The sequence below is a fragment of the Equus asinus genome, chromosome 4 (genome assembly GCF_041296235.1).
Source record: "Equus asinus isolate D_3611 breed Donkey chromosome 4, EquAss-T2T_v2, whole genome shotgun sequence".
Classification (NCBI taxonomy): domain Eukaryota; kingdom Metazoa; phylum Chordata; class Mammalia; order Perissodactyla; family Equidae; genus Equus; species Equus asinus.
Window position 1 is genome coordinate 41,056,961 of NC_091793.1, and position 19,629 is coordinate 41,076,589.

General features: G+C 37.0%; 1 protein-coding gene across 2 annotated transcripts in view; it reads left to right on the top strand.

Moving 5' to 3' along the window:
- UTP20 (UTP20 small subunit processome component) overlaps positions 1 to 19,629 on the top strand; it is a 92,031-nt gene that overhangs the window by 39,763 nt on the left and 32,639 nt on the right. For both annotated transcript variants that reach the window (XM_070507142.1, XM_014835013.3), the window contains exons 26-36: positions 2,704 to 2,870; positions 4,514 to 4,722; positions 9,725 to 9,868; positions 10,557 to 10,636; positions 14,069 to 14,286; positions 14,810 to 14,954; positions 16,408 to 16,495; positions 17,391 to 17,534; positions 17,732 to 17,782; positions 17,890 to 18,042; positions 19,245 to 19,400. In XM_070507142.1, the coding sequence (XP_070363243.1) occupies positions 2,704 to 2,870; positions 4,514 to 4,722; positions 9,725 to 9,868; positions 10,557 to 10,636; positions 14,069 to 14,286; positions 14,810 to 14,954; positions 16,408 to 16,495; positions 17,391 to 17,534; positions 17,732 to 17,782; positions 17,890 to 18,042; positions 19,245 to 19,400 (1,555 nt within the window). The remainder of the gene's footprint in view (positions 1 to 2,703; positions 2,871 to 4,513; positions 4,723 to 9,724; positions 9,869 to 10,556; positions 10,637 to 14,068; positions 14,287 to 14,809; positions 14,955 to 16,407; positions 16,496 to 17,390; positions 17,535 to 17,731; positions 17,783 to 17,889; positions 18,043 to 19,244; positions 19,401 to 19,629) is intronic.

Genomic DNA, 19,629 nt, shown 5'->3' on the forward strand with positions numbered 1-19,629 from the left:
TAGGCTATTTTATAATTGTGCAAACATCATAGAGTGTAGTTACACAAACCTCGATGGTATAGCCTACTACACGCCTAAGCCATATAGTACTAACCTCTGTAACCAGTGTTGTATATGTGGTCAGTCGTTGGCTGAAAGGTCACTATGCGGCACGTGACTGTACTTAATCATCCAGCATAGCCTCTTTCTTATTGTTTATCTCCCCTGCAGAAGGGAAACTCCATGGCCCCTAGTAAATATTGGTCAAATTAATTTTTTATTGTCTTTGTTTCCATATTTTAATCTATGTATTACCTCCATAGCCAAGAAGAATTAACTGTGATGGTAGTGGTTGGGTTATTTTCCTCCAGAGCAGCCGTTCTTAAAGTGTAGTCTGCTCGTTCGTGTCAGGGGGCTGTCCCTAAGGCACTTTCAGCAGGTCACCAAGGTTATAACTTTTTTCATAATACTACTAAGACATTATCTTTTTTCATTGTGCTAACGCTTGTGCTGCAGGCAAAAAGAGTGTAGGGTAAAACTCCTGGTGCCTTAGCATGAATCAGGACAGGGGCTCCAAACTGTGCTACTCATTCTTCATTGCCACACACCTGGAGTTTATAAAAAGATCTAGTTTCACTTAATGTCCCTCATGAGTCTCAACCCTAGAGTACGTATCTGTTACCATTCTGTATGGCGAAGTGGAAAATATGCATAAAATACTTATTCTGCACACTTGTTGTCTCCAGAATCGCATGTTTTCCAAATAACTGATGCATGTTATAGAACCATGCGTGGATAAAAGATCCCTTCAAAGTGCAAGATAGATTTTAATGTAACAGAGTTCACAAAGTATGTTGATATAGTTTCAGATTCTACATTGAAACTAGCCTTAAGAAACTACCACTTGTGGAAGTTCAAAGTAGTGTCAAAGTAGAATATCCACAATTATCGGAAAAGAATTATCTGAAAGTTAAAAAAATATTTTTTCCTTCTCCAACTATATATCTGTAGAAGTCTAGATTTTCTTCAACTGCAATATCTTGCAACAGATTGAATGCAGAAGTAGATGATGAGGATTCAGTTATCTTCTAATAAACCAGATAATAAAGAAATTTGAAAAAAACAAAAGTAAAACAATGCCTCTAGTCTCACTAATTTTTGGAAGGGAGTGGTTTGGAAAATATAATTTTTTATTAGAAATGTTATTTATGTTAACTTGTTTTAATTTCTATATCATAAATATCAATAGATAAAACTTACGTACTTAAAAAGTCTTTGGGGACGTCAATAATTTTTAAGAGTGTAAAGGGGTCCTAATATCAAAAAGGTCTAAACCACTGTCTTTGAATTTTGAATGTTAGGTCAATAAGTTTTATCATGTTAAGAAAGTAGGAGGCCCACCCTGTGGCTTAGTGGTTAAGTTCGCACACTCTGCTTCAGCGGCCTGGGGTTTCACCAGTTTGGATCCTGGGCACGGACATGGCACTGCTCATCAAGCCATGCTGAGGCAGCATCCCGTACAGCACAACCAGAAGGACCTACAACTAGAATATATAACTATGTACTGGGGGGCTTTGGGGAGGAGAAGATTGGCAATGTATATTAGCTCAGGTGCCAATCTTTAAAAAAAAAAAAAAAAAAGGAAAGAAAGTAGCTTTTGTTACTGGGTTATTTAGAATTTTATCAGGAGTGGATGTTGAATTTTATTAGAACGCCTACTGAGCATGTATTAAAATGGTCATATTAACTTTTTCCTGTGAGCTATCGTTCTGTATCAATCTAATAGATTTTACTAATGACTCTTCCTTCCATTCCTGGGATAATCCTCATTTGGCTTTGGTATAGTTTTACTGCAGCACTGGATACTATATTTAAAAATGCTGTTTTTTCTGTTTATAAGCAAGATTGGTATATAGTTTTATTTTTGTTCCTTAACCAGTCTCAATATCACAGTTATACCACTATCATAAATGAAAAAGGGCTGTTTTCTTTCTCTCTGCTATGAAACTATATAATATAGAAATTATTTTTCCTTGAAAGTTTAAAAAATTCACCTGTAAAACTGTATGAGCTCTATATTTTCATTAAATTGAAATCTTTTCAGTTTCCTTATTTTACTTACAGTTATATTCTCTAATTTTGTTTCCTTTTAGTTGTATAGTCTTGTTTTTGCTTTGCCTTGATTAGACTTACCTGTGGCTTACCTATTTTATTGCTTTTTTTTTTTTTGAGGAAGATTAGCCCTGAGCTAACTACTGCCAATCTTCCTCTTTTTGCTGAGGAAGACTGGCCCTGAGCTAAGATCCATGTCCATCATCCTCCATTTTATACGTGGGACGCCTACCACAGCATGGCTTTTGCCAAGCAGTGCCATGTCCACACCCGGGATCCAAACCGGCGAACCCCGGGCTACCAAGAAGTGGAACATGCGAACTTAACCACTGTGCCACCGGGCTGGCCCCCTGCTTTTTTCTCCCACAAAGAACTACCTTCTGGCCTTTGTCTTTACTATTTCCTTCTTCCTGTTAACCTTAGCCTTGTTTTTTTATGGTTTTTCTAAATTTGTATGCTAAGTATCTAATTTCTATTTTCATTCTTCCTTGTTTCATAATATATCCATTTAAGTCTGTTGCGTTGCTATTCTAGTCTTTTAGAAAAACAAAACAGCTAGTATTATGTTTTAGGATTAACATGCAAACAAATCATGTTCTTTTAACTTGTTAGAATTTTGTATGGCCGAATGAAGAATAAGACTGGGAGTAAAACCCAGGGGAAATCGGCTTCAGGCACCCGGATGTCCATTGTTCTGAGGTTCCTCGCTGGGACCCAACCTGAGGAGATCCAGATCTTCTTAGACCTGCTGTTTGAACCTGTGAAGCACTTCAAGAATGGTAGCTCTCAACTGCTTCTCACTCTGAATGCATGTTGTCCGCTGTGGACTTCTAATGACTAGGTTTCCCATGCTTAGCATCTTTCTAATGGAGTTGCTCCTCCCAGTCTCAATGCTGGTCTTTTTGCTGAAATGCAATTCATTTTAACTTTGAATTACGTGGAGCTCACGATTGATCCTGGGGATTATCAGCATCCATGTGTTTGTAAGCCCCTGATTAGAAAATGTATATCTTTTTTGTTGTGCATTTAGGCTATTTGAAAAATGGTAAATACTTATCCCTATACAAGGAGTAGGTTTCCTCTAAGAAATATAAAGCATGCTGCTAAATTAATCTCCATTGTCTTGGTGTTGACTCATTGATTGGGTCATTCATAATTGAGTAATGATTTGTTGAATACCTTTTGTGCCCTGGACACTCTGTTGAAAATAGAAAAGTGACTATTTATAATCTGTGCCCTCAACCTCACAGTCTAAACAAAGTGGATGTAATAAGTGTATACAATGAGCTGTAAGACTCTGTGGTATGTTCTCTGGTATGCAATGTTAGTAATTAATAATAATAGTCGCTAAAATTTATTGAGTGCTTACTTCATGCCAGACATTATAATGGACCCCTTTACATACGACTCAGTTGTTCCTTAAAACCACCATATTGAGGTATCATTACTTGATTGTCCCCATTTTACAAATGAGGAAAGTGAGGCTAAGAGAAGTAGGTATTTTGCTTATGGCCACTCAGCTAGAAAATGATGGAGTTGGGATTTGAACCCAGATCTTTCTGACTACAAAACTTCTGCTCCAGTCTCATAATTGCTTTGCTTTAGGCAAACATAGATATTTATTTGTAAGGTGGTGTGTTGCATATGTTTCGTATTTTTTTTTATGATAATGGATCCAGCTGTTTAAAAGGTTTTCATTTATTATAGTATTGCCCTGTGAAGGAAATTGGCTCTAATGAATACAAAAGTTTTTGTTCAGTGTAATGGCCTTCATTGTAGGAGGGCAGCTATAAATGATGCTCTTGTGGATGGACTACTTAGGTGTATGAATCAGTAAGCTCATGATCTCATACCGGTTGGTTTGAAGTCAAGCTCAAACGTACAATTCAAGTCTTTAAAGTGTGAAATCAGTATGACGGCTGTTAGAAAGGGCTCTTGTTTTATTTATTCACCAGGGGCTACAAGACAAATAAAACGTTTGGTTCTCAGCCTTCAGGGAGTTTGTAATGTAACAAGGCATTCTCTACGAAACTGCTGAAGTCAGCGTAGTTAGTGAAAGCTGTATGGAACGTTGCTAGTTAGAATAAAAGACTGTTAGTAACTCAGGTTTTGAGGAATAGGATAAATAGGGTGACAGTTGGGTTTAGAGACTTAGTTGTGTCACATGTTTCTTATTCTGCTTTATTCCTCAGTTTCTTCATCTCTAAAGTAATAATAGTAAAACCTATCATACCTAGCTCTGAATATTTAGTAAGAATCAAAAGGGGATAGTACATGAGGAAAGTACGTTATCATTTATAAATCATTATAACAACAGAAAATACTGTACTATTGAGGAAAATTGAAAAGAAGCTATAATTATAAGTAATAACAAATGAATATTTCCCTTTGCATGATATCTCTGTTCCTCTGTTTTCACTAGGAGAATGCCATTCTGCAGTCATTCAAGCAGTAGAAGATTTGGATTTGTCTAAAGTTCTTCCTTTGGGTCGTCAGCATGGTATCTTAAATAGCCTTGAAATAGTATTGAAGAACATTAGTCATCTGATCAGTGGGTACTTACCAAAGATTTTGCAGATACTGCTCTGTATGACAGCAACTGTATCACACATCCTCGACCAACGAGAAAAGGTGAGAGAGACTCACTGTAGAGACTGTCTTCTTGGGCTGATATGAGTCTGTGTCTTACTTCAGAAGTGGGTGGGGGCCCGAGTATCCAACATCCTTCCTAACATCCATCCTAAATCTTTCTTATGTAACTCTTTGAAAGTATCTCTTTAAAACAATCTTCTTCCATATATTGGGAATCTTCGTTGTTATAAATATTTATGTATTGCTAGAAAATGCAAATGATATCAAGTGTATATTTTAAAAAGGGGTGAAATAGTAGGGAGTGAGTTAGTTCTGTATATGTCTCAGAAACCAAAGTCAGCGATGGTTGATGTTTCTTAGATTTTAATTTCAGGAGTCTAGAGTTGTAGACATCTTCCAAGTCTCATTTATTCTGGATGGTTGGAGAATGAATAGAATACTGTTAGCATCGTCCTTGTTATTTTGAGACAGAGTTCCTCAAAGCTCTTTTAAAAGTAAATGCTTGCTTACTATAGGTATAGTGTTTGAATGAAGGTAAGCAGCACGATCAGACAAGACAAGCCAGCCTGCTAACTGCCAGGAGGCTTCACAAGATGGTGCTCAGCAAGTTCTCTTCTGAATTGTATTCAAGACAGTATATTTGTGTTCTGTTGAAGCAGGTATGTGGACATAGGTGTACTCTGTGGAGTTTAGGGAAACTTAATGTCTTATGGACTGAAGGCTTCTTGGAGAAAATGGAACTTGAAGTGAAGATCCAGACTCAGACTTCTGCTGTTGATCCTCAGTTAATGATAAATAGGCACAGTTTTAATTTGGCTAAAATTCATTTCATTTGATTTATGGATATGCCTGGTAAATTGCCTCAAATATGGCCATGATAATGGAAAATTCACAGCCAAAATTTTATGCTGCTTTTTGGGGCTGTGCATGGATATAAATCTGCTTTAGTAATGAAATAATATTCTCTGATTACCAAGATCTGGAGATTTAGAACACACCTTCCATTTTGGTAGGCACCATTTTATTTTCCTCATTCTTTCTTTTGTGCCTTCAACAAATATTAATTGAGCCCCTACCAATGTCAGGCACTGTTCTAGGCACTGGGGATGTGGCAGGAAATAAAGGAAACGGAAATTCCTGTCCATTTATTTATTCAGTAAATACTCACTGCATGCCTATTACCTACCAGACACTGTCCGGGTGGGGAATGAGGTGAGGACTCAGGATCATGAGGAGAAAAATAATAAATAAATACACAAATACTTAGAATTATGTCAGATGTTCTGAGAGGAAAATAAAATGACACCCAACTACAGATCTCTGAAAATCATTCTCTGTGTAGCTCTTCCCTCTCCAGTACTCTGCCCTGTGAATTCTAGCCACTTTGGCCTCCCCAAGCCACACAACTCTGTCTTCTCATCTTAGGAAGATGGCTGGATTCTGCCTGGGCTCTTCCTTCCCACACTAATGCCTGAAACCCTCCAGGCGGGAAGCTGGGGATGTCTGGGACTCACCTCATCTGTTTCCCTCTCTTGGCACTTAACTGTCCTCTGCTGCCTGCTGTCCAGTGTCTGAAAATCAGTGTGGCATATATTCTGTTCAGTCTTTTAGTTGCTTGGCAGGGAGGCTAAATCTGGTCCCTGTTGCTCCAGAAAGGAACAGCCAGAATAATCCTCCAGCTAACACAGGGCTGGGAACAGCTCATGTTCCCAAACAGCCAGAGCAGAAACTTTGTAATACCCAGGGTGTCAGGAAGAGTCCTTGGCAGGAGCCTGCCTCAGTGGTGGAGCAGATTAGTCCTGTAATAAAGGCTGCTTTGGCATCACCTAACAAAGCTTAAAAAGATCACACTTTTTCCGAGTAAATTAACTGCGTCCCAGAACAAAACTCAAAAACTTGAAAAATTTAAATGAAAATAAAATTCACGGTGTCTGACATCCAGTCAAGTTTTACCAGGCATGCCAAGAAGGAAGAAAATGTTGCTGATAATGCGGAGAAAAAACAATCAATAAAAGCAGATCCAGAAATGACAGAGATGATAGAATTAGTCAATGACTTAAAACAGCTCTTGGAAATACACTCCATATATTCACGAAAGTAAAAGAAAGCATGAGCATGTTGAGGAGAGACAGATAGATGTGAAGAACTTAAAATGAGGGAATGTGATAAGAGGTGACCAAACTTGGGGTGGATGGGTGCTGCTTTTCCTAGGGTGGTCAGGGTCCTCTCTAAGGAGGTGATATTTGAGCTTATACCTGCCCACTCATGGGAAGAATATTTCAGGCGGAGAAAATGCCTAGTAGCGCAAAGTTCCTGAGGTGGAACAGTCTTGGCGTGTTCTAAGAACAGGCAGAAGGCTGAGATGGCTAGCACACAAGGAGTGCGAGGAATCATATAAGATGAGGTGAAGAGGTAGGTAGGGCCTCGTGGGCTATGAGGAGGAGCTGGGTTTACTTCTAAGGGTTCTGGGAAACCTCTGAGAGGTTTGAAGCAGGGGAGTGATAAGGTCTGTTTGATGTTTTAAAAACGTCACTTTGCTTTGTGGAAAAGAGGCTGTGGGGGGCCAAAAGTGGAAGCTGAAAAGAAGTCTTGAACAATTTTTTGTCTGTGGTACGTGAGTTTCAGGCCCATAGGGAGAATTATGTGAGAATTTTCACTTTTGCTTCATGGCAAGTGATAGTAACTTTATCTATACATGGATATATTAAATCATGAAAAGTTAGAGGTTTTATAAACCCTGTGTAAGTCCTCTGACTTTGGTTAACTTAGAAGTTATTCAGTAACGCATCCTTACTCCCGAATCAACAATCAGTAACTCAAAGGACCATTTATGCAATTTCACAGTTCATTAGTTAGTGAAGTACCCAAGGTTCCTGACAGATAGGGGCTTTCCTTTTTTTTTTTTTTTTTTTTTTGATTCTTGAATGAGTCCAAAGAATTCTTTGAAATGCTGTACTGAATTATTGCACAGTAATATTGCTTAAGTGAGTTAAAGTTCTACATTTGTGTGTTTGAGCTAAATTATACATTTACTTTTTTGTATCTTTCAGATCCTCCAAGACATTGACTGACACTGAAAAGTATATAGTGAGGGTTGTTTTGGTTGATTTTACTTTTTTCGTACATATCAACAGCATAGTAACTTGTGAATGTATATAAACTCAGTCATATTGACTATTCCTGTAGCAACTAAACTCTACAAATGCCTACTTTCAGAGTTTTTCTCCAGGTTATTCCCAAAGTTACTGAGTAAACTGGGCAGCTGGCCCTGTAGTTAGGGAGGTGAATAGAACATGTAGATCCTACGAAAAGTAGATGCTAGAAACTTGATGGGTATGTGAAATATGATTCCTCAGACTTGCACAGCAAATTAACAGTATCCTTGTTCCTATTCACTTGAATTTAAAATGTGCTGTTTCAGATTCAAATACTTCTGTTGATCAGAGTATCAGGTTTTTGTGACAAATAACTTCCCTATTAGTTTTCTTCACAATATCTTGGCCATGTGACTTGATATTCATTGTATTAGAGCATTTGTGTTGTCTTTATAAATTTCAGAGTAGTTTTTAGATTTTGATGTAGGTAATTAAGGTCATATGTAAAAAAAGTTGCCACTTATGTCTCAAGAGCTCACAATATATTAATCAAGTGGAAAAGCATTTAGGGTTTGAGTCTTCCCCCATTTGTTTGGTTTTTATAACATTCTGTGCTTGGGAGAAATCTCTTCTCAAATTTATAATCCCCCCTTACCAGGTATCTTCTGCATTTTCAGTCTCCCACATAATTTAATAAATTCTGTTCAGTAAGATTTTAGGTTGGTGGTCTAGTGGTTAAGATCCAGCACTCTCACCACCATGGCCCGGGTTGGTTTCCTAGTAAGGGAGCCACACCACCTGTCTGTTGGTTGTCATACTGTGGCTGCTGTGTGTTGCTGAAAGCTATGCCACTAGTATTTCAAATACCAGCAGGGTCACCAACGGTGGACAGGTTTCAGCAGAGCATTGTCTGATGTGGCATCAGAAGGTGAGATGATGGCGCAAAAAGACTGAACAGGGTTCCCCTCTGCTGTATACAGCGTTGCTAAGATTCAGATTGACTCAACAGTAATAACAGCAACAAAAATTTTAAGTTGAGGTCAGGACTATGGCTGTCATGCCATTGGACCCGTTGGTGGGAGGTCACTAAATTGTTCTACTCTGAATCTGAACAAAGTGGCTGCGTGTTTGTGATTTTATAACTCGTAGAGAAGGAGATGCCAGTAGAAGTAGCAGTATCTCTTATAAAAGAAGTTTGCTGTTAATTCAGACATCCACCCACTCCAGCCTCTGTGCCTCTCAATAGACAAATCTTGTTTGTTTCCAAATTGTATTTTTCTTTGAACTGTGTATTTTGACATCTTCTAATGCCTTAATTCAGTTGCTTCATTCTCTTTTACTGCATGAAGTATTCCACTGTAGGGAGAGACTGTAAGTTCTTTAACTAATCCCCTAGACTAATTATAACAAGAATAATTGAAAACTAGTTTTAGAAAAGGCAAAAAATGATACAAGTATGACAACAAAAAAGGAAAGTGACTTTCGTTTGAAATGAAGGTTTTCTATATTTTTTTTCTAATCTAAGGTATCCTGATGGCAAAAAAAGAAGTTTTGTTTAGAATGTGTTCTGTTCATAGGAAGAAATCAGGCTTTTATTCGAGACAATGACTTGAATAAAAAAGTAACACAATGTAGAACACAAAACAGCTGTCCTGGTTGTGATTTTTTTCCCCATAAGGACATTCTAGTGTGGTTTTACTGGGCAGTGATAATGGAACACATCTCACCATCTGATTTTTTGTCTCTCTGCTTTCCCCATCTTGTTCAATGAGAAAAGCATTATGACTTCCTCAGTTGGACATTTCCACGTGAATCAGGGCCAAAGCCAACAGACTTAATAACAGGATTTCCAGTTTGATTCTTAGCCATCTGAGCCAGAGTGCCTCCCTGAGGAGTCAAGGGTAAAAATGATATATTTTTTTCAATAGGAGATCTTTGTTTTACAGATACAGCTGAGGTTTATTAACCCACTGAAAAATTTAAGACGTCTTGGAATCAAAATGGTCACTGATGTCTTTTTGGATTGGGAGTCCTATCAGTTCAGAACAGAAGAAATTGACGCTGTGTTTCATGGTGCAGTTTGGCCCCAGGTAAACCTGGATTTCTTTATTTGGCCCAGATACCTGCTGCTGCTTCCTTTGTTGAATATCCATCTTAGTCTTTTCTTCTACATCAAGCCTTTATTTCTAGCAGTTTTAGAACACTTCTCTTTGCCTCCACTACCACCTAAAGCTCAAGAGCTAGTTTCTGCAGTGCCATGGCATTTATACCTAAGGCTAATTTGACTGTGATTGTGTCTCTTAAGCAAATGTAACATAACTTTTGTAGCACCTCACATGATGTGCCTCTGGATTTTGACAAGCATGAGGGAAATACACAGGTATTTTTGTTACATATTTCCTTGTTTGATTTCTCTGGTTGTAATCACTTGATGATAACTGGTATAGTTATAGCTAGGAAGACTGTAGGAGAGACTTCATTTTAGGAAAAATTTCTTACTGCTTGAGCTCTGTCACTTCTGGCGAACTGCAACCTAAAGTGCCTTGTTCCTTTCAAGTGTCTAGCACTTCCATGCGCCATCTTTGCAGTTTTTCCTCAGTAGATGTTATTTTGGATTCCCTTATTTTTTCCTCAGCTGTCCTTTAAAATGTTCATCTCTGTCCTTTGGCTCTTTTACCCTCTTGTGTGGTTTCTATGCTTATTCTGCTTTTAGTTGTTTTTTTCCTACAAGTCTGTATAGGATTTTATGCTGTATTCTGTTTTTGTTTTGTGTCCCAGATCAGCAGGCTTGGGTCTGAGAGCCAGTATTCTCCTACTCCTCTGCTGAAACTAATTAGCATCTGGAGCAGAAATGCAAGGTATAACCTTTCTGTTTCCCTTTTTTTAAAAAGTGTTTTAGACAAATCTAGTCAAAACTAGTCAAGACAACTAATAATATCATTTATGATGTTTCCCTATAGTGAACTACTATAGGTCCAAATAAAGAGAGTAAGGCAGCTGAACTTAAAAATAGACAATTTAAAGAAAAATACAGGTTGCTAAACTAAAATATGTATAGTGTGATGCAGGAGAAATGCTGTGCGTGTGTGTAAATAGAAAATATCTAGAAAGATACCTGAGAAACTGTTAATGTTACCATAGCATGTGGAGGTTTGGGTGGGCCAGGGCGGGAAGGGAGACTCTTTGCGATACATCTTTGAAGTGTTTGAATTATTTATAATTAGAAAAAAGAAAAAGTAGATAAAATAACATTTTGCAGTTTAATGTAAGTAAGAATTGTAGCGTGTATGTTATATCAAAACGTACACATTTTTGTGTTTTACTCCTTCATTAAAACTTAAAAATTAGAAGTTTTGGAATTGACAGGGATGTTCTTCGAATGTGTAATAATTCTGTCAGCAGTTTGATTTGGCCTGGCAAAGGGGAAAACAGACTGTGAAACACACCAGATAGTAATATCAGGACATAAATATGATTTTTTGCATGCTTGCTTGAAAATAAAAACTAATTGCAAGTGGCATGCTGTCTTTTTCCCAGTTCCCACTTAAAATCAGAAAAATTTCATAGACTTTTTAGATTTTTTAGACATCTTATATTCTTTGTAAAACTCCATCTAAATATGCATACAGCTCTCATAGTCATAAATCAATATCCTTTTGAGGACGTTATGAACTGTTAATAGGACCTTCATCTACCGATGGTTCAGAGATACTGTGTTACAGACCAAATGCATATTTACTGAGGAGTGTGGAAACTTTACCTATGTTGTTTATCTCAGTGATGGAAACAAACTTAAGTTTGCCCTGATCTGTTTTGAAGAATGAGAGAGACACTAAAAGAAAACATTTTACTGTTGATTCAGTAATATTAAAATCTTGGCATTGGTTTTTACAAAATTGGGAGCATGCTGTATAAACAGCTTTTGGTTTTGTTTTTTTCACGTACCATTATGTCATGAACATTTTCCCATGTCCTTAAATAGTCTTCAAAAACAAACCAAAGACCTTGACATTCTTCCACAGCAAAGCTTGTTTTATTTTTACTGGGAGGAAGGGTTCTTTTCATTTATTTCCCAATTTGAGAAAGCAGTTACATATCTCGTTTTATCACTGGACATTTATAAGCAGCACTTTAGGCGTATTTGAGAAATGTTTTATAGTTGTGTAATTTTTATGCAAATAAGCCATGAAGGACTTTCATCCAAGAAGACTTTACAGTAGTGGCTCAGTTTTGTGTTAGTTGGGTCCTTACTCTAGGTATAGATCCACATCATTGGATGCCACTTCGTTCTCTTCTGCAGTTCCTCTTTCATTTTTGGTTGGAGAAAAATAGAAGTCACATAGCAATAGAAGAGGTAGGCAGCAGAGCTTTATTTTCTTTTCTATTTAACACTTAACCTGAAGGAAATCTTCAGAAGGGTTAACTTCCCTTGAAATCTCCATAGCAACAGCTGTGCATTTTGTAGTTGTGTGTGAAAGAATTAATGAATGAAAATTTTGGAACCACTTGATGGGAATGTTACTCTCCAATAAAAAAATAAATTTTTATTTTGAAGTATGTTTACGGTTTACGTAATGTCAATCAGACATTTAAACAGGTTTTCATCTACAGAGAAATCTAGCGTTTTACTTCGGATTTGGATAAATGCAGGTAGATCTGAACTATAGCCAATATCTTTAAGATTATAACTAAGGTTAAATTGCTCAGAAATTAGGTGAACTCAAGACAACAAAAACTTGCTTACTAACTAGAGTGACCATATAGTCTATTGTCCAAGCTGAAACTTTCCTGAGGGTTGAAAGAGATACTATAAATAAGTAAGCCAAAACAACCACCATAAACTGGGACTGTCCCTGGCCACTTGCTTAATATCGGCTCTGGTTCTGACCACCATAACCTCTGTGTGGCTCAGTATCTTCCTCCTCTGTGTTCTCTCCACTCCTGGAAGGCCCTGTGATCACATCCTGCCTTTATTGCACTCATCCCTCTTCATAGCTTACCTGCCTAAAGCTCCTTGAGGGCAAAGACCATTTTGCATTTATTGTATCTTCCTCCACAGAGGGTTACCCCTCTTTATCCATGGTTAGTTGTTATTCATTGCATGTTGAACAAGTCATTGAAATGTTTGATTGAGCCATATACTTAAGCATGGAGCATGCCCAGTGTGGCATCAAGTTATATTGCTGTTCAAGAAACACAGTTTGGTCACTTAGAAGTTGCATTGGATTTGAATGGGCTCTTACCAGGACCTTGCCAGCAGTTGAAAGCAGTGCCCTCACTTTTTCTGCTTGAAAAATTTTACAACATACAGCATACTGGTTAAGAGTACAGTCTCTGAAGGCACACAAACCTGACTTCAAATCCTAGCACCACAGTGTGTCCTTTGGCAAAGTTGGCCTCTTTGAGCCTCAGTTTTGCCACCTGTAAAATAAAGAGTAAGAGTACCAACCTCGTTGATAATAGAGATGATAATATATCAAGTATCCTGCTTGCTGCCTGTGCATACTGTGCCCAATATCTGTTGGACAAAGATGTATGAACATAAGCTCTTACAACTTTCCTATCAGTTTGTCAGTACTGAGTATGTTAAAGTGCTTGAACCCTTTTTCCAGTGATGATGAATTGGTAAAGCCAAACTATCTGAATTTTTTCAGTTTGACCTTCCTACTAACTGTTAGGATTGCATCTCTGACTGTAAAATACCTGCTGGTTTGCCCTTGGCTGGAAAACCTTTGTGCTCTCTACCCTTGTCCGTGTGTTTCCCCTGGGGGGGTGCTCAGGGGCCCTCAGGGGCGTGCTCATATCATTTGTGTGAGGCTTTCTTACTGGGGATGGGTTCATTTACCTCCCCTGAGAGATGATCCCAATCTCTGAACGTTGCATATCCTGATACAGCAAATGTTTCTTTGGTCTGTACTCTTAATTCCCATGTTGTAGTACATTGGTTTTTATGTGAGTGTGTAAACATTCACATTCTAGAAGGCTTATACATGAAAAACAGCCTGTCTTCAATACATTTCTTTTAGAAAGGGCTTAGTCTTTGGAGTTAGACTGTTTCAAATCTCAGCTCTATCACTTATTAGCTCAATAGCTGTTTGTAAGGTGCCTAGAATTATTATCCATCAAATTTTAGATTTTAAAGTAATTTCCCTTCTGAGTAATCTTATTAACGTTCATACACATATACATATATATTTGTTAAACTCAGTATAAAAATTCATCTGGAACATGTTTTTAGAAATAAACATATTGAGAAATGTGATGACTATTTCAATGTTTTTTTCTTGCAGATATTTCCCTTTCCTGGCTAAACAGAAACCTGGGCACCCAGAATGTGATATCCTGACCAATGTTTTTGCAATTCTCTCAGCAAAGAATCTCTCTGAAGCCACAGCCAGTGTTGTGATGGATATAGCCGATGACCTTCTTAACCTTCCAGATTTTGAGCCCACAGAAACAGTTTTGAGCTTGCCAGTAACTGGATGTGTGTACACAGAAAGTACAGATGGTATGTATGCTATACAAAGCAAATGATGCTTAGACTTCTGAGGTGGCATTTGTTCCCTCAGAAAGGAAAAAGAAAGTAGAATTTGACTCATAGTAACTTATGCAATTAAAAGAATTTCTTTTCTCTAGGAATTAATACCAATTTATATAAACTGAATTTTCTCTGCAGTGGTAGAAATTCAGATTATTTACTCTCCAGAAAGTTCAGCCGTCCTCCGGGAAATTATCAAATGGTTCCCACTGTCGTGTCTTCTGAATTCTTCCTACCATATTATCCTAACAGTTCTTTTACTGTTAACAAAAATGGTTTAAATAAAACCTCAGGGCTCTGGTATATAAATTTTTAATTTAGCTAATGATGTAGCTGTTTTGACTAAGAAGAAAGTTATTTAATCTTTAGAGTTGAAATTTAATTTTCATGGTAATTGAGTGCTTTCCTTGTCTGTCATTATAAAGATATTGTACAATTATACTTTAAGAGAGTAGTTAATTAAAATCAAAACATTTATCCCTATTTATTTCAGAGTCTATCACGACAGGAGGACGATTAATTCTACCTCATGTACCTGCAATTCTCCAGTATCTGAGCAAAACCACAATAAGTGCAGAAAAGGTGAAAAAGCAAAAGAATAGGGCACAAGTCAGTAAGGAACTTGGCATTCTTTCAAAGTAAGTGATATATTGGTCCTTCAAAGCTAACAATGCCATCGTGGTTTTGATGTCCTTTTTTAAACTACGTTAGGTTTTCTGTTGTTTTAAAATGGTAGCGGGTTTTCAGTATTTGAAACGCCCTCCCTTTTTAAGTTAGTGTAGAATTGTTTCTCTGCTGGAGTATTCGTTAGAAACCTATGGCCTCTGCCTTCATTTAATTATTAAAGAGAATGGACTTTGCAAACTTCTAAAGTAAACTGATAGATTTGCTTGTTTATGAGCCTTTGCATATTTTGTTCAGTTAAAACTTTGAATTACGTGAGATTACATAGTGCAGATTTTTTTTAGTTTAAGTGATAAAAATAATTAACTTAAAAGAACAGGTTGTTTTTGTTTGTTTTTAAGAGTCAAGAAAATCTTGCAAGGGTTTTTAAAGATTCTCTTTGGCAGTAGACCTAGCAGTATGTAATTGTGATTTCTATAATGTGCAAGGTTGGTAAACCTTAGCAAAAAAATGATTGTCTGGGGCTGGCCTGGTGGCATAGTGGATAAGTTCATACTCTCTGCTTCGGTGGGCCAGGGTTTGCAGGTTTGGATCCTGGGCATGGACCTATACACCACTCATCAAGCCATGGTGTGGAGGCATCCCACATACAAAATAGAGGAAGATTGGCAGAGGTGTTAGCTCAGGGACAATCTTCCTCAAGCAAGAAGAGGAAGATTGGCAATGGCTGTTAGCTCGGGGCCACTCTTCCTCACCAAAAAAAACATTCTATGTGAAACTCTAAATTGTTACAGGACTTAGTTGTTGAAAGCTTATTTTTTCTGTTACTTTCAGAAACAACAACAAAAAGTGACATATTAGAATCTTCCAGGAACTTTTAAAAAATATTTTATATATACTATTGTATTTCTAAGTTGTGCAGAATGAGAAACCACACTAAATACACTCGTTAAATTTTATCACAGGCTGTGTGGTAATGAAAAGATGATGAGAGATTAGGCACCAGAAAGACCAGGGTTTGAAAGACCTACCACTTCCTAGCTGTGTGACATCAACTTCTCTGAGTCTCAATTTTCTCTGAGCAAAATGGGGCTATTTATTCCTCCATTGTAGGGCTATTGTGGGAGTTAAATTGAAATAGTGTACATAAAGTCTTTACCCTTAAAAATGTTATTTCTGCAAAATAATAAATTACTAATTGCTAGATTATAGCATTGGAGTTGACTATAACCCAGCTACACATCAGATGTTACAAAAGAAATAGAATAGTAGCCATGAGCCTAAAGCTGGAGAGAAATAAGAGTGAGCACTGCTAAATAACTGAGTTAAACTTTTTATACACGCACACATACTTAAAAGCCACCTTTGTCCTTTGTCACTGATGTTTTTCTACAAAAGTTTAACTTCTTAGAGGAATACTCTTAACTTGTATATCTTCCTTACATATCAGTTTTTTTCCTCCTCTAGGATCAGCAAGTTTATGAAAGACAAAGATCAAAGTTCTCTACTCATTACACTTCTCCTTCCTTTCCTGCACCGTGGCAATATTGCTCAGGTATAAATTCAAAGGACATTTACTTTGTCTTTGAAGTGGCACTTTATTAGTAGGTTTATTTGTGAACAATAATTTTCTTGGTTAGATTCTGTGAGGTATTTGTCCCAAAGTATTTGAGTAAAGATTTTATGTAGAAATATAAAACTGAAAATGAAGGAGACGAATTGGGACAGAAATAGGGATGGGGGCAGGCAAGAAGGGGGAGACGTCATCATCTACCAAAACAGTAAAAATCTATCCTCTAACAATAAAAATAGTAGCCCCTTTGTTTTTGTTTGTTTGGCTTCTAATCCATTTCAGGATTTTTTTTTTCCTGATTGACTTTAATCAATAACAAATCTGGAACCCAAGAAGTGCATTGTATAATCTTAAATATGGATCATAGTGGCAAAACTGAATGAAAAGTCAGACTATTTAAATATTCAGACACAGCTAAGAGCTTCTGATATGATTTCCAAACCATAGCTCAGTCTTGATTAAAAGTGTCTTCCCATGGCTCACACTTATTGATAAGGCCTTAGGAGGTGTACTGAACATCTCTTACCACATTGTAATTCAGTTTAGAAGACCACAGATCTGCAGACAACCAGAAGTGTGTATTTTTCTTCAGCAAGCTTATTTTTCTTGGCTGTTTTTTGGCTAGAAAATAGAAAAAATTATGTTTCAAAGCTATGCGTATTTTCTATTAGAATTAAAAGAAAAAACTGTTAATGGACGTTATTGTGGGTTTTATGTTAAGTTAAAATGCTAAGAACTTTTAAAAGACTATGGAAATAACTTTTCCAATCACTACTTCTTGATCATAACTATTTGTCTAATGTACTGTAATATATTAAAGCCAAGTTGATCAGTTTTATAAATTACTGAAATGTGATTTCTCTTAATTTTTCTTAAGGATACAGAGGTTGATATTCTGGTGACAGTACAAAACCTGTTAAAACACTGTCTAGAGCCTACAAACTTCCTCAGACCTCTAGCAAAACTCTTCTCTGTTGTTAAGAACAAGTTGTCAAGACAATTGCTTTGTACAGTGTTCCAGGTCTGTAATGCTCATTTTTACCCCAAATCACCCCTTTTGTAAAAAGACAACTATGATATGTAAAGCATATTAGCAGCTTTCTTGGTGTCAGTGTGGTGTTTCTATATAAATTTGATTACGGGCAGGGAGTTGAAGGGAGGAGGGCAGGAAAGTTAAGGCTTTATTCACTAATAATATACTGTTTTCATTCCTTTTAGACTCTTTCCGATTTTGAGAGTGGACTAAAGTATATTACTGATGTTGTCAAGGTAAGAAGGAAAATCTTATTTCTCTTTTGCTTCAAAAATATTATCGTTTTTGTTTATTTAAGATTTGCATACCCTCATTTACGTGGTTTCATTGGCGTTTCTTGTAGCTTAACGCCTTTGATCAAAGACATCTTGATGATATCAACTTTGACGTTCGCTTCTCGATGTTCCAGACCATCACCTCTTACGTTAAAGAGATGCAAACCGTGGATGTTAACTACCTAATTCCAGTTATGCATAATTGTTTCTATAATCTGGAGGTAGGTTTTTATAAGCAAAAATTTAGGAATTTTTTTGTTGTTGTTTTGATAATACAGCTCTATGACCTGATTTCTTAATTTGTGTTTTGAGGAGAACAAGGGTTTTTAGTATAAAATTTCTTTTAGTTGCACAGTATTTTGTTTGGCAAAGACCATATTTTAGTCTCATGATTTGAAAGACAAATATCTTGAATAAAATAATATATGTGGAAGTACTCTGAATAGTCAAAAAGCTGTGTATTAGAAAGGGAAATCCATAGAGATAGAAAGTAAATTAGTGGTTACCAAGGGCTACGGAGGGAGGGACAAATGAGGAGTGACTTCTCATTGGCATAGGCTTTCTTTTGGGGGTGATGAAAATCTTCTGAATTTAGCATGGTGATCGCACACCCTTATGAATATACCAAAACCATTGAATTGTACACTTTCAAAGGGTGAATTTTATGGTACATCAATTATATCTCAGTTTTTCAGTTATGTAACTATATTATTTGACAGTTTGCTCTCTTTTATTGATAGAGTGGAAATAAAAGGGGTTTGGACTGTATTAAGTAATATGTTACTGAACTGAATTAAAACCCAAAAATGAGGAAAATGAAACCCTTGATTAACAGTTAACCGTGTAGTGGCATCAATAATCTCTGTGGCATTTTATGGTTAGTCATCTGACATTAAGGATTATGTAACATATGGAAAAGTAATCTCCCTGTTGGGGGCTCTTTCTTCATATACCACGTCAAATTGTAACGCAGGGAACTGAGTCTCTGCCTGGTTGGCTGAGTTGGGAATACTTTCTCTACACTCAATACCTACATTCCTCAAACCAGGAGCTATAGTGCAAGTGACCAGAATTATACCAGCCGACTCTGTCATTTTCAGTGATCACCTGGTATTGAATACTGAAAACTGGCTTTGGGGAACCTTTTATTCTCTTTGCTTTGAGAAGCAAAACTAATGAAAAGTCTATTTCACAGTATTTACTGAAGTTGAGTGGCTCTTCTCAGTAAGCGTGATTTTTCCAAGTCATTTGCTACGTTCCTCACAAGCCTACATTTGGTTCTTCCTTAGGAAGTTCTCGTGGGACATTTCTTAGACGTTTTTAGACAGAGCGGTGGTACATTTTGTAAACTCTTTCATTGGGAAATAATATTCCATATTATAGTTATTACACAGAATAATTTGGGTTTTTTCCCTGTTCGCAGTTAGGAGACATGTCTTTGAGTGATAACGCCAGCATGTGCTTGATGAGTATCATCAAAAAGCTGGCTGCCTTGAATGTCACAGAGAAAGACTACAGAGAAGTCATTCATCGTTCACTCCTGGAGAAACTGAGGAAAGGATTGAAGAGCCAGACAGAGGTATGAGGATTTGCAGTTGTAACTTTTTCTTTTAAGTACTGCTATCTGTGGTTTTGGGTTTTGTTTTTGTTTTTCCTTAACATCTGCTTCTGTTGTGTAGAAAAACAGTAAGGTTTAGTACATTTAATTAAAATGCTTGATTGTGTAAATATTCACCAAACTTTTAACAGGCAAGTCAGAGTGGAAAGAAGAGCAGTCACTTCTGATTTTATTTAGCTTATTTGTTTTT